The 15,127-nt window shown below is 42.5% G+C and overlaps 4 protein-coding genes across 4 annotated transcripts; all 4 read right to left on the bottom strand.

Annotated features, from left to right (window-relative positions):
• Positions 1 to 3,894: 3,894 nt before the first annotated feature.
• On the bottom strand, positions 3,895 to 5,916 carry LOC131272472 (uncharacterized protein C14orf119). The gene is made up of 2 exons (XM_058274214.1): positions 4,843 to 5,916; positions 3,895 to 4,773 (listed from the first exon to the last, which is right to left on the bottom strand). The coding sequence occupies exons 1-2, from the start codon at positions 5,071 to 5,073 to the stop codon at positions 4,519 to 4,521; spliced, it is 486 nt and encodes a 161-aa protein (XP_058130197.1). The 5' UTR covers positions 5,074 to 5,916; the 3' UTR covers positions 3,895 to 4,518.
• Positions 5,917 to 6,717: 801 nt separating this feature from the next.
• Positions 6,718 to 9,265, bottom strand: LOC131271363 (serine/threonine-protein phosphatase 5). The gene is made up of 6 exons (XM_058272766.1): positions 9,023 to 9,265; positions 8,493 to 8,882; positions 8,289 to 8,410; positions 7,511 to 8,232; positions 7,352 to 7,433; positions 6,718 to 7,263 (listed from the first exon to the last, which is right to left on the bottom strand). The coding sequence occupies exons 1-6, from the start codon at positions 9,159 to 9,161 to the stop codon at positions 7,207 to 7,209; spliced, it is 1,512 nt and encodes a 503-aa protein (XP_058128749.1). The 5' UTR covers positions 9,162 to 9,265; the 3' UTR covers positions 6,718 to 7,206.
• A 507-nt stretch (positions 9,266 to 9,772) lies between these two features.
• On the bottom strand, positions 9,773 to 11,725 carry LOC131262913 (uncharacterized). Its single transcript, XM_058265014.1, has 2 exons — positions 11,622 to 11,725; positions 9,773 to 11,536 (listed from the first exon to the last, which is right to left on the bottom strand). The coding sequence occupies exon 2, from the start codon at positions 11,519 to 11,521 to the stop codon at positions 9,773 to 9,775; it is 1,749 nt and encodes a 582-aa protein (XP_058120997.1). The 5' UTR covers positions 11,522 to 11,536; positions 11,622 to 11,725.
• LOC131261343 (TELO2-interacting protein 1 homolog) lies at positions 11,562 to 14,952 on the bottom strand. Its single transcript, XM_058263351.1, has 4 exons — positions 14,765 to 14,952; positions 13,855 to 14,697; positions 12,099 to 13,796; positions 11,562 to 12,026 (listed from the first exon to the last, which is right to left on the bottom strand). Exons 1-4 carry the CDS (start codon positions 14,950 to 14,952, stop codon positions 11,729 to 11,731), a joined length of 3,027 nt encoding a protein of 1,008 aa, XP_058119334.1. The 3' UTR covers positions 11,562 to 11,728.
• Positions 14,953 to 15,127: the final 175 nt, after the last annotated feature.

Raw genomic sequence — 15,127 nt, forward strand, 5'->3', positions numbered from 1 at the left:
TACTTGCGTGCAGATCTTAAGACTCTCGAGTCTTCAGCGCACGCGTTAGGCCGCGCGAATTCGCGATCGTCAAACTACGTTTGTTTGGGTTTTAGTGCGTTCAGTTCGGTGCCGTTCAATTTTGGTTTGCGAACCGTGGGGGATCAGCGGTTGAACGGAAGCCTAGAGACACATACAGCTGCACACACCCAGCAGGAAGGACCTAGGCCTGTGATGGGGCTCGACTAATCGGCGCTACTTTGAAACCGAGTGAAACAGCGAGTGATCATCGTGGTCGCATCACACGTCAAGGAAAATCCGAACCGAACAACACCAACAGCCCATCCGCGATTGACCGTGAAATGTTCGGCGTAGCAAAAGAAAATGAGTTTATTCAACTGCTGAGTCATGGGTCGCCATTCTTGTGGCGATCGGCAGTGATTAACGCACCGCTATCACTTACGATCGCGAGCGCGGGATCTTGTTTTAAAGTCCGGGAATCCCGCAGTCACCTGTAGGCACCCAACCTGGGACGTCTGCAGGTACCAACGCGGGTGGATTCGCGATCCCATCCATTTTGTCGGCTGAGTGTCGGAGTTTCCGGAATCACTGGCTAGGAATGTTGGTCCGATTTTTCCGCTGATCTTCTGCTGCGGCGTCTGTTTGTACGCTTGGCTGCAGAGATCGTATCACCGAAAACCCCCATTGCATACGTCTGCCAGAGTGTTAAACTGCTAATCGTGAACCTATCCTTGAACCGTTAACCTTAATGCAAACAAACTCGTTTGTTCTCGCGGGTGAGGTTAAACCGACGAGTAAGGTACCGAGGGAGGGCCCAAATGGAGGCCACCAACGCATTCTTGACTCATCGTATCATTTGTTAAACGGCTGGGAAAGCTAGTAGCGTCTGGTGCTCTCGAGGCTGTTGCTAGCATTAGCCTATACATGCATGCTGTTTAAGTTCGCGCACGAATTGTAGGCTCGTCGCAACTTGATACCTAGATTAGATGATCCTGCGGTAGATTGTATATTTGAGGGTCGTGCAAGGGTTGCCGCTTACTAGACTTTTCCATGTACTGTCTTTGTCCTTTGCCTAGACATGGAAATTTTAAGCAAACCGCCTTTATTACGATACCTAGGATTCATCGCAAAATTATAAATTCAACCCGTCAACGCCTTGAGAGTTTAACGTGTTTTTTAAAGGATTTCTTTTGCTCTATTTTTTTAGAGCACACGTGCTAGTTCTTAAAAATCAGTTAAAATTTTGATTAATAAAATTACGACATCCTGCGAAACATTTTTGTATTGACCGATCATGAGTATAGGTGCTTAAGTATGTTGTTTCAATCTGTGAGTTGTCAAAGAAACCATTTCATTAGGTAATTCTTGCTATGTATATACATTAATGTAAATTATAAGTGTAAGTAAACTTCGAATGGAAAAGAAACGATCTACGTTTACTTTGCGTAGTTAAAATTGTGTGATTCTGTTAGCAATTATTGGCAATGCATTCCATTTGCCTCTAATGTTGTTCACGAGAGAAGTGATTTTTTAACTGTTTAAAACCAAATGATCACAACCTCAAGTTATTGCAGACTCTGTGAATGAATACGGGTTATAAATTCGCTTCGTGTTTTCTCTTTTAAATGAAACTGAAAATGATTTGCGAATTGCAAAGGAAGTACCCAAAACCAATGGTTTAATAGTCAGAACTCTCACAAATACAGTTTTAAAAATTCGTTACATTTAAATTACTCTAGCTCATGGAGGTTCTTCTTACTTGGCGTTACGACCGTCTCCGGTCATGCTTACCCCCTTAGGTGCTTACTAGACTAGACGGTTATTTAATAAATAAATATGATTTGGTTCATCGAATGTAAAATTAGTTCAGAAGGGTTCCATTTTATCCAGTTAGCAAACAATCAGCTTCCGAATCTACCTATCGATGTTTTTTTTTATAAAATTGCTACCAAACTAGTGTTAAAGTTTAAAGCTTTTAACAGTTAAATCTGCACGGTTTTATTCAATATTTTGCACCTACTGTGCAATTTAATATTATACATATTTTATTTGATAGACTCTGGATATCATGATTGACAGTTTGTTTGACAGTTTGTGTATGCTAAATTTACCTAAATTCAAATTAAATTGATTTTTGCAGCACTTTTTTGCTATCATTTTTATTTTCAAACGCAAATAAAATTAAGCAAATTCAAAGGCAAGTTAATTTTAATGTTTAAGTTCAATAGAACTTGGATAATTGTATAGGAACAATGTTATACACTTTAAAAATACGGAACCGTGATAATTGTTTCATTTATAAAAATTAATCACGATGAGCGAGGGATATGATTACTATTAACCGAAAGATACCAAAAACTATCTGGAAAGTTGAATTGTACATGGTTTGCGGCCCGTGATCGTGAACTTTACCAACTCCTGGTTTAAACAATTACCAACTGCGCAACCTTCAATGAAATCGTGATCCTTGATCATAAAAATCTTTATTGATCTTCAGACAATTGTAAAGTGAAGGTATCACTGTTGCTTGATGTCCAAGCGAGATGCATCATTGCGCTTCGTTCAATATGTGTTCTCATAGCTAACGTTAAATTGATAAAACATTGGAAGGTCTCGCGATTTTGCTTATCAAATAGACAAACGGTTAATTGGTAAAAGTTCATACCTCGGGGTCTATTAATGATTCTTCTTTCCGTTCGAACCTCAACACAGATTAAATTCGGTCAATATAAGCATCAATGCTACCGGCATTAGCATCAACTCGTATTCCCATTCTCACCATTGTCCGTACGGTAGCTTCAAATGCACGATGCAGATGACGGCAGAAGATAGCGGATCATCATAGGGTTGAGGCGTGTTTAGCTAGGCGTGTTTGTTTCTTCTGCTGTTTGAATGCCTGGCAAAAGAAAAGCCTAGACCAGCGTTGCTACCAGCAACCCCTCCCCGGATCATCACTATTACCTTCGCATAAGTTGATTTTCCATCGGGCAAGATTGATCACTCAATTTTGGCCTCCCGGGCGGAGTTTCATGTTCAAGGTGTGCGAGCTTGCGGATTTGGGTAACACTGCAATCGTTTGGCGTATGGTGGTCGGCACCACGATTCGGATGTTCGCTCGTTCGTAACGCGAAGCCTGCGCGACGATGATGAGGATGATGAAGGGGGTTTTGATGAGGCGCAAGATGTGGTCGATAGACACGAGAAACGCTGTGCGCTGCGAAGCTGTCGAAAAGATGATGTTTTTCCCACCGCAGCCGTGACCTTCGGTTTGGGGTAAACTTGACCGGGTGGACGGACTACCGCGAAAGGCGGCGGCTATTTTCTCCCGGCTTTGGCAGTACCTCGGAGGACCTTCTTCTCTTGCTATGCCTTTGTGTGTTCACGGCTACGTGGACATAATAAGCTGGCTTTGAATTCGGTTATTAATATTTCTGTCGGGGGCCGTTGCAAATGCTGTTTTATTGTGGCACTAGTGGTCGGTTTTTTTGCTGCTTGTTTTCTTTTGCAAATCTTTCGTTATGGTTTCTGGTCAGTGGTGATTTCCGCTTACAAGTCGTTTAATAGTCTACACATTGCATTAAACCTCACTCGCATCATAGTGTCGGGCTCAACAATACTTGGAAGAGTTTAAGTGCGTGTTTTATACTGTTTGTTCGCAACGGTTTCCTCATTTTATTTTTAATGCAAGTAATTGTAACTACGGCAAAGTGCATCCTTTGATAAGCCTTCTAGGCCACGTGTGCTTGTTCAATGCACCCTACGCATATGCATTGTTAATGAGAACACGCATTTTTGTATTCTTTCCACGTTTTAATATTACAACGATACGATTTTAAACTTTGAAACAAACAATATAAAGGAAATAATACAATCAGACAAAGTACTGTTCATTATTCCAAGGCACAAGTACCTAGGGTCCATGTTTATTTATGTCTTCATTAGTGTAACTTATTCATTCAATGTTAGGTAGTACTACGAGTAACGATTGCTTTCGACTATCGCAGAGACAACAAATGAATGGCGTAGTAATAGATTTTGCAGCAATTTTTCATACAAAAATAATATCTACGCTAATCCTTCTTATTTTGAGATACTTCTTTATCAGGTAGCCATTTGAATCAACCAAGTGAAAATTTTGTTGAAAAAGACACCGTGTCAATTTCCACATGATATGCGAGCGACCAGAAACGGGATCGACGTGAGCATAGGAATGAATTTGCATTTGTCTATGGCCAAATGCTTCGATCTAGCCGAGACCGCCGCTTTATGTGACCCGACGTGTTACGATGACGACGAGAGAAATAAAATAATGCTTCGAGTTTTAACAGTGATAAATAGCTGCTCTATAGTGTTAGGGAATGTTTATGATTAAATAAATGGAACATGATCTACCTACGATGTTGCTTTCATATGTCCTATTTTGAAAGATGGCATTGCCACGGTGCAAGTGCACTACGTACCAAACTGATCAAACGATCATTATCATCTTCTAGCTATCTTCTAATATATCCTCCATCTCTAATCTTCGTCCGCAACGAGTACCGCGGTCGCCACGACGGTGGATTCATGGTGGGCAAGTGGAGGCTCACATTCGTTCGCTCCGTCGATCAGCTGAGTGCTTGTGACCTCCGCACAACCATTCATCGGTTTGATACCGTCCATTTCCGATCGCACCCGGGAACCAAACGGTCCATCGATCTGTTCCAACCGGTCCAGCAGTTTCGTTTTGAACTCTTCCGGCCACTTGATGCACCATTCGTTGAACAGTTTAACCTGTAACGTTGAGCAAGAAGCGGGTTAGATAGATTTGGCATTAATTTTGATTTACTGTACGTTACTCACTCTACACTGGAACAAGCTCATCGGTTTGTCTTCCCCAGGGTTTATCTGTGCCATGGCGCTAATGATCCCGTTCACATACACAGCACCCGAGCCATCGTTGCGGTGTGACAGGTACGATACCAGATAGGGGATGAAATCTTCGCGCTGGAAGTCACTCCACTCTTCGAACCATTGGACAAGATAACGAAGCTCACCGTCCACGGTTAGATTGTACGTTCCGTTCGATGACATACTGTTACTGTGGTGCTAATCTCGCGATTCACGAACCTTTCTTGTCTGATCTTTTGATCCGCGCAATCGGATGCTTGATACACGCTGGGAACAAGAAATGCGCAAGAACTAGCAACTCACGACTAGGGTAAGTCGCGCGGCTAGAAAACAACGGCACTTCATTAGCCCGTTCTCTCTCACCAGGATCTTAGAAACAAGCACAACCGATCGCGGAAGCTGGGCTACTTCGGGCTGGTGGGTTATGTGAAACTGGAACTGGTGCTGATCTGCTCCGTCGTCGCGTTGGCGGTTGCTGCTGGAGTTTTTCTTCCAGTTTTCCAGTTTCCTTCTCTCTCTACCTCTCCCGAATGATCTTTGTCCCAATGGGACCTTTCTTTGGAAGAAAGGTTTTCTACTTTATCTAGGTGCCCGATCTGTAAACTGCTCGTTTGCAAGATAGCCAAGCTACTTCTGTTGTCTTTCCTTCCTCGTGTCTTGCTCCGTGTCTCTCAGATGACTAGATCGTGCGCAGAAATAACTGTATCGAATGCTGCAAACGAAACCTATGTTGCTGCTGCAGTTGTAGGCATTCGCAATGCTTATGTTGACGATGTTGCGAGTCAAGAATGTACTTCAATGGTTTCCGTCTGGTATTGGGACTATTTCACACTCACTATACCGGCGGTCACTTGGTGGAACACAAAATCTCTCGAATTAAATGCACTGCAACTTGACCGATCCTTTACACGATGCAATTCCCTGATACTTTCCGGTTTCTCTGATGTTTGAGCTAATGTTTTCAAAGCGCACCACTGGAAACTGAATACAGCCTCCGGGCGAACAAATGGACCACAGTGTAGTATCGGGGAAGAAAGCCGTTCTGGACTGTCTGTTTACCGTGTTGTACTCCTCGAATCCCGTTTCACCTCTCGCTCCATTCCAGTACTGTAGTTTGTTTCTTTCCAACTTGGGAGAAACTGCATCTCCATCTCTTTTTTGGTTTCTTGTTTTTACAGTCATTCTCAGTTTATTCAGCAAACGTAGCACCTCTTTTCTGTAATCCATTAAATAAGAATGACGTTTGTGGCAAGAGTTCAACAAGAAAAAGTTCTCTAGTTTAATCCGTCAAATAAGTTAATATTCTACGATTTATATTTTATCAATTCAAAAGTTTTTTCAGTGTCACATCGCACGAATGATGTACTGAATTTGATTTAAGAATACGTTTTTCTTTTGTGTCCTTTTGAAACCGCGATTACGAGAAAATGATAGCTATTGAAGGATCACTTGCCGCCTACATCATACTACGCCGATTACAGAAAAGTATGCAATGTTCCCAGAATATATTGAGAAAGGCTGTATAAAAACGATAAAAGAACCGTTCTTCTCTCTATTCTCTAGATATCGCGAGAAACGTTCTCAAAAAAACAAGCGAAATTGAAAGCTCAACCAAAAGCTTTGGAATCGTCTTAACAACTTTCTCAAAAGAAAAAACAAATCGATGTCAAAAGTTGTTATTCAAAAATTGACAAAGAAACCTTTTCTCAGCTTTTTTTAGGTTTCTCACGCGGTCACGTGTTTGCTACTGTCAAAGTTCAGTATGATGGGCGAACTTGGACCACCTGATAATGAATTGGAATTTAAATCAAACAACACGATCCATCATTCAAGACAAACATATACCGCTAAACAGATCATTGAATCTAAATATGCTTTATTTTTCTACACACTATAGTTCCCGCAATCATCTTCCCTACAATTCTTTAGCGAGTTTTCTCAATAATTCTTTGCTCTTGTTTTTAGTTGTTACTGCTGTCAGCTGATCGAATTCAAGTTTTAAGGAAACTGGACAACGACGTTTTGCGTTTTGTTCTTTGTGTTGAATCTTGTTGAACAAAACGATGGTTGTACTTTTCAGAAGCCAATCTGTTCATCTTTTGCTGGACGAGGAATCTTGAGGATTCGCTTGCTAAACCAACAAAACATTAACCGAAAGAATAACATAAAATATCGCCACCGGTTCACTCACGTCCGTAGCTCCATTCCTATAATGCAATATAAGCACGCCGTAAAGTAAACTGATGGGTAATATAGGCGAAGGTTAAAAGGGAAATACATTCAATGCCCGGACCGCTAAAACTACCAATCGCTGTCTTATGCCATCAGGGACAGCGGACTAGCGTATGCCATCGGGCGCACCGATGGATGTGGCTGTAAAGAAAAGCAAGATAAGATATGTCGTGTTGTTATGCAATAAGCTTTCGGGATGGAAGAAGGCTTATCAGCCTGTAACACTTACCACTTCCTTGTAAGTAGTGAATTTTGGTTTCAAATCATTACCCTTCAGTGTGATGAAGGCACCCAGATTTTTCATTTGGTCGCTATGAGGGTAAATAAAGAAACAAGTCGTTGAAGATTCTCCGACTTGAGAGATTTTTTGCTCCTGGACCGTACTTACCAGTAGTTGGGTGCCGAGAAGACGGTAATACACTTTCCATCATGATCAACCTCATAGCCTTCCGCTTTTACCTCGTGGCTGCGAATGATATAGTCCAAATTGTTGAACTTCAAGAACTCATCTGTCACATCCGGCCCGAAGTGAATTCCAACGCCACGTTTGGACGGTACACGGCCCGGTTGCGGCTGCGGATCGGACCACAGCAGTTCGCACATCAGGCCCTCCTCCGGCGGCTGGCAGTTTCGATCGATTGCCCGAAGATCGTCCAGTGACACTTTATCCTTCGAGAACAGCCCACCGTGCATAACCAGGACTTTCTTGTTGATCAGATGGCACAGCGGCAGCCAATTGTACACGAGCGTAAACATGTCGGCCATGTTTTGCGAGTACTTGGACACCACCTCGCCGGTAAAGCCGTACAGTTGGTTCATGTTGAAGCTTTCATGGTTGCCGCGTGACAGGAAGAAGTGGTTCGGATAAAGTAGCTTGAAACCGAACAGGGTAAAAATGCACTCCACTGAGAACGAGCCCCGGTCTACGAAATCTCCGTTGAACAGGTAGGGATTGGTGGTCGAAGGCAGTCCGTTGATTTCGAATATATTGAGCAAATCGTAGAATTGACCGTGGATGTCACCGCACACGGTGAACTTTGCATCATCCGGCACCGTAATTTCCACCAGCGATGGCTGCGTCTTTAGCAATGCTTCCATATCACAAAGGATCTAAAAATTCATTTTGTTAAGTTTTTTCCCTCTCTGGTGAATACAGATTCGCTTACCCTATATGCAAAGTTCTTGTGCAGTTTGTTTTGATTCTTGTACCACTCTAGTAAACTTTTCATAAACTCCAAGGTCACTTTGCCGTTTTCCAACTTCGGACCATTGTAGTCGTTTTCTATGGCTGCAAGAGTAAACGAAAGTTGTTCATTATCCAACTGCTGTCAGAATATCGAATCGTGGTATTGAATTAAAAATGTACTTACAGACAAATTCCAAGTCCCTGCACATCTTTGCCACACTCTTCTCCTGGTGCTGCACAGAGATGGCCTTTTCGAACGCTATCTTGTTGACCATTTTTTTACACTCCGTGTACTTGTCCTGCGCATCCTTTGAACTCGGGCACCGTTTGGCTACGAATTCCAAATCTGCCAGCGCTTTCTTGAACCGCCCGAGGGCCATCAGTGCAGCCGCTCGCCGGTAATACGCTTTGGTGTAGCTATTCTTCAATCCGATGGCCTTATCCGCATCGGATAGCGCATAGCCGTACGATTCCGTCCGGAAGTGAGCAAAACTTCGATTTGCGTAGAAGCGTTCGTTTGGGCAAGTTTCAATGGCTTCAGTGTACAGAGCAATTGCTCGCTCATAGTTTTGTTCTAGTGTGGGGAGAAAGCCACAAGACAATGCAGATAGATGTTTGATACGAAACCAATCAAATTGCCGTGTTTCTAACCGGTTTCTAAGCCTTATTTGTTGGTTCCTTCGGTAGACATTCGATATATTAGATGAAACCTACCTTTGAAAAACTCATTGCCGAGAACACCGAGTTCGTCTGCTTTTGCTTGCAGTGGATTTTCCGGTGCATTTTCTCCTACCGCTGCTGTTGCCGCGGGTGCTGCGGTCTTGTGATTGGTTTCTTCGGTTGTTGACGACATTCTTGGAGCAACTTTGAGCCGACTTTGCAAATAATAAACTAGTTAAAATGCAGAGTAACAAAAATGGAACAACGAAACGGAATATACCGCACTTGTTTCGGCGAAATGTGTGTTTTGCGAGGTTTTGACAGGTTAATCTCCCGGTTAGAGTTGGCACAGCGGATGATTCGAACATTCGAGTCGTCGGATTCCAAAGGATTGACTTAGATTTGACTTGCTTGAGGCTCGATTGATTCGGTAATTGGAAATGTGTGCCATGTTTTTATTACGGAACAAACGAGTTATGAGTAGTGATTTGATTGGGATAAACGATTTCCCGACTTGTATTGAATGGCTTATATATAAGACGATCGTCTCTTGTCTGTTTGATGGATTGGGATTCAGATTCGATGATCCGGATCTTGAAAGGATTTGAATTTAAAGATTTGAGTCCCTGCAAGGATTTGATTTGACTCTCGGTCCGTTTATTCTGTATTTCAATCTCGTTTTATCTCGATTTCGTACGATAATTAAGATCATAATCTCACCCTTTTAATTTCCAAAGAAACAAGATTATGATCACTGTTACACCAAATATCATAACATATTATTAGATATTTTAAATTTCAGATTTAATAAATGTTTTCTTGAGTTGACTCTTCTTTGGACCGTAGAATTTTTACAAGAACCGAGATTTGCTCCATGAGATTATCCAGTTTCTTCTCTATAATCTTCATACCTTCGTGGTCGTTCTGCATTGTATTGGAATGTAAAACTTTCTCCTGAAAGTCGTACAACTCCGTCAAGAATAATTCAAGACGGGTTTCAATCGGTCTCGCATGATCAGCTTCTGAATTCGAGTGTTCGGAAAATTGAACTGTTCGTTTCCCAACTGTAGCATATGATTTATTTGAGCTTTTCGTTTCCGCGAAAAAATCATCCTCGTCTAAATAATCCTTCAATAAAATGGAAGTAAAACCTTTTGAAGCAGTATCCCGTAGGTTTGTAAGCTGGTCACGTTTTTGCTCTCCAGAACATTCCTTAGCAGCAGCCCGCAAATTTTCAAATCTTTTAACAAGCTGCTCACGTTTCTGCTCCTTGTTAGAGCTATCTAGTCTTTGCAGCATCTCATTTGCTTCATCGCGTAGTATTGAAAGATTATTGATCGTTTGTTTGGAAATGTGAAAGAAACGTTCCTTTTCTGGGCTTTTCATAATTTCTAAAAACGCCTCCACTTCAGACTTATAGGACCTATTTAGCTCATCGGTAACCTTGGTCAACAACGAAAGTTCGCTTTCTTCAAATGGTTCCGCAAATGAAGGAAGTGTTTCATCGATCAACTGTGACTGATCCGATGTTAAGGTGTGAAGGAAGCTGTGGCAATCTTTAAGTTTGGTTTTCAATGCGCTCAGGCTGGCGGTATTTGGAGTTTTCAGCACTTCTTCAATTGATTGGTTAACGCTCTCAAAGACGTCGTCCAGAGGCTTGGATACGTTCTGCAAAAAACTGTCTGTAGAATGCATTTCCGACTCATGCACAAGCCCCAGCGATGCATCGTCCTCTTCGGGGAATGGGACGTTTGCCCATTGGCGTTCTATTTCCTTCAGGCGTAACGATGCGTCCTTAATTGCCTGATTTGTTAAAGAACTTCTATTGAAAAGATCTGAATTTGAGCCACCAGAAAATTGCATTATTTGCTCGGATAATTCATTCAACTCGTCGGTGCATTCAATCGCACTACGAATGATCCTAGGTACTTCCGCCAGCGACACATTCATCGTCCTTTTTAATGTTTTATATCGTGCCACTCGCTGCTTGAGGTCCTCTAGAGCCTTGGTTCCTTTTACGCACTGTTTCACGAGATTTTCAACGGATGGTGATTTCGGAAACTTTTCGGACGCATCAACTAATGTATTGTGCAAGACTAGTTGGTCCTGTAGCCGTTTTAGCAAATAATCCGCGTTTAAATTGGCACTTTTATCTTCGAAACTGCCGTACCGCATTTGTGAAGCGTTCAGTATGCCATCGGAAATGTTCTCAGAGCGTTGAGTTGTGTTTGGGGAACTGTGTTGAAAATTGTCCAAATCTTCTGATTGTAATATTCCCAAGGAAACGTTGGTATCTTTCTTGGATTCATCTAAGCCGGTAAAGTTTAGTTTTTTCCTCACTTCCAACGGTACTTCCGGCAGTATCCGCGAATGACCTGCAACAGAAGAAAAACCACGCTGGATGGGGTCCTCAACACGTCTCGTTATCTCCCTCTCTAAAACTGTCCGGAGCAATCGAGTTTTTTCGTATACAATGGCCAAATTCTTGCTACTGATGCTGGGTGGCTTGATTTTCGAATTACGCATGAGATTTGGTAAGGATTGCTTTTCCATAGTAATTCGCTTAAGCTACGAGTGACACCGAAAAACGATCAGAAGATAATTATTGGCAATATAATATGAATTCCATGTTATTATTCAATCGAATACAAACCGAATATTTGCCTTGAGCTTGTAGTCTAGAAGCTTCTTCGTCCAATCAAATCTTGATGTGTTTATTGCAACTCGATGGCTACTTTAATTGAACGTAGTGGATTGATTTTACTGAAGATACTTCATAGTACACCTACACTTTAAAAACACAGCTAGGGAATCAAGCTTTCGCATCTGCTTCAAGCAATCGGCAGCCCTTTTTTTCAGCTCTCTTCGTTCGCTTTTCTCCAGATACATTCGAACAACTTCCAGCGCTTGGTCCAACTGTTTCTCGCCTATACGAAGATCACGTATCAAATCGGCGATGGATGCAAAAAATTTACACTGCATTTTGTACACCTGATGCGCGCTGGCATCGGCATCCCAGTGGTCGGTCATAAACTTGTAGATGTTCGGAAATACGTCTCTGCGTACGGTATAAAAATAAGAAAAATGATTATTATAAATAATCAATAGCTAATATGTGCTTAATACTTACGCAAGTGATCTTTGACGGATAAAGTCATGCGAGAGCCGTGCCAGCGTGACCAACAAATCGAACGCATTGCTCACGACAGCAGGATTTCGATCGGTGAACCTTTCCGTTAAGTTGTACCAAATGTTGTGCACCAATGGAAGCAATTGATTTTCGTACCGTTGAAGGATGTAAATTCCTTCGTTAATGGTGGACAGCGAAAGTATTCGTTCCGCATCGTTCGACGAGGAGAGGTACTTGTAGTTAACGGATAGAATGCGCAACGCGATATTGATGTGCGGAGGTATCATTTCATCTTCCACTTTGGCATCCGAGGGATCCTCTTCCGTTCCGTTGGGATCTTCTGCTTCGTTGAAGGCGTTGTCAGTATCATGTACTTCGAACACCTCCGGATCGTTAGAAACTTCGCTTGCTAGCAGGCTTTCTAGCCGTTTGATTTGTTCAGAAAGATTGTTCATTTCTTTACTTTCCGCATCATCTTCGCGCGGAATAGCGCTATCCTCGTGATAGCGGAGCCTTATTGAGTGAATGAATATTTGGAGCACCCGTAGGCATACGATCGCGTTCCGTTCACCGTACTGCGAGTAACTATCGAGAATGTTTATGACGATTGGAGTGACTGTCGATTCCAGCACATCGGACGATTCATACGGTACGAAGCGTAACACGGATTCCAGTATGGAAAGACCATCGCGCAGTTGCTCGGAACGCCGCAAGCAACGGGTCACATGTTGCGAAATGTAATCGAGATTTTCATGCAGCAATGCCTGAATGTTTGGCATTCCCAGTGCGTTTGCCACGGTGTCCAGTGCCATTTCCGCTGACTCATTTATGCAATTCAGTGTGCTACCGGAGCATTGCAGTATCGCTCGCAGCGCATCATACATATACCAGCGGAAATTTTCCCTCAGAAGCAGGGCAAACTTGGAAATGATGCGCAGCACAAGACAAACGTGAAGAGCGTTATACTTCTGGTCGAGTATATTGTCATTTTCGTCCAGCTCCAAAAACCAATGGTGTGGTTGTAACATCTCAGAGAGAATATTTTTAAACACTTCCATTCGTTGCTGGTCCATTTCGGCACTATCAGGAATTAATTCGCACAAGATAAACAGATAACCATTGCTGTTCATTCTTGTAGTGAAGAAATCGTCCAAAATATAGAGCGTCACAGTGTTCAACGCTGGTGCGTGGTTGTGCAGTGCATGTATTAGATCCAAATATGCCCTCCTAGCCCGCGATGATTGGACATTTTTCAACACAATCCAACGTGATTCTTTTTTTTCTTTCTGCATGCGGAAGCCATCCTCGTACTCAAACCGATAGGAAACGTACTCGCGACGAATAAGCTCATCCACACCGTCGAGTTCTGCCGCGGCCAGCAAGGTAAGAATAAACTGTTCCAAAATGTTCGGGCTCGCAAATATATCCGTTAGCTGCGGTTCGGAAAAGAAGTTTAGATAGCCGGTAATTAGTTGAAAGCTAGCTATCTGCTCCCGCTCTTCACCCCGGTAGATTGTGCGAGGCATTTTGTTCAGCGCATCGAAAAACAGTTCGTCCATTCGATTGCCGGCAATTGAGATCGTAAAGTGTGCCACCGACTTTCGGCATTCTAAGCATATTTTGCGAACACGCTCGGATTCGTCGTGGGTCATTGCTATTACTGATTGAAGAAAATGTACCGTGCAGCTGGGCATGTTACTGAAAGAATATTTTAAATTTATATAACAACACGACTTTTCTTATGTGCGATACTTACTAGGTACAGTTTTTCAGCAGCTCACAGTTCATTTTGGCAAATTCCAATCGAATAAGTTCCTCCTCGTGGCCTCTAAGGTGCAGAATTTTGTGAAGTGCCTTTTCGACCTGCTTGTCCGCCTCTAGCAGCCACTGGCGGGTCCTCACGGTTTCGTTGAAATATTTCGATTTTTCGTGCTTTTCCCGTAGTCCCAATCCTAATATGTTTACGTTTTGGTTGTTTGCTGTACCGATACTTTGGGCTAGTTTTCGAAACTGCTCATTGTTGAAATCTTCGTTTGTTTCCTGCTTGGAATAGTCCTCGAAGATGAGGCTTAGCGTTCTCCCCAACGCCTTGATAGCGATACGGTAAACCGCCGTCCCTTGTTTTTCGTCTCCATTGATGATACTAATGAATGTGGCTATTATTCGGGGCAGAGCGATGAACAGCAGTTCTGCCACCTGACAACGCACCACGATGTCGTTGAAATCGAAATCGTCGTGTACCTGCAGCACCGAGAGAATAGAATCCACTGCTTGGAAACGAAGTTTTCGATACCGTTCGGTTTTAACAATATTGACACAAACAAATATGGCCTGGGATATCAGTTTTAAATTGTCCTTTACGTACACTTCCTCAATCAGTTCCGACTGTATCCGGCGTGTGACAAGCGAAATCACCTTCAGAGCCGCTAGCTTATACTCTTCGGAAAGATTCGGGCGTATGGTTCCGGTTTGTGCATCGTAGATCAGTTTCACCGCCACCAATAGGGTAGTTTTCATGCCGATTGCTTTGGATAACCGGCCTTTCTGTAGGATTGTGGCGATACACTCAAGAAGATAGGTTTTCGACTCGTTTTGATTTCTGGAAATGAAGCAACAAAATTTGCAGCCATTTACATTAAGATAAATACGAAATTTTGGTAACTTACTCTCCCTGTATTGTATCGACAAGAATGACCAGCTGTTGTAGAAATACGTTTTGCATAATTTGCACACTCGGTTCGTCGACTTGCTTGAGATAACCATTTAAGCTGATGATACTTTCAGCTGTGGGTTTCCGAACAACGGCATCGAAAAGAGGTTTAATTTTAGTGAAAATTTCAGAAAGATTCTCCATCGCTACGATGTTTACGGGATCATTTGCTTTGTTTACTAAATGATACGAACTAGTGTTGGCAGAATCGAAGCATCGATCTCTTGGCAAATTCTTAAGGATTGAATCCTATTTGACGGATTCGGATCGGGCTAAGCGATACTGTCAAATTTTTGAAGGGTAATATTTTTACCTAATT

This window comes from Anopheles coustani, chromosome 3 (genome assembly GCF_943734705.1).
Source record: "Anopheles coustani chromosome 3, idAnoCousDA_361_x.2, whole genome shotgun sequence".
NCBI classification, from domain to species: Eukaryota; Metazoa; Arthropoda; class Insecta; order Diptera; family Culicidae; genus Anopheles; species Anopheles coustani.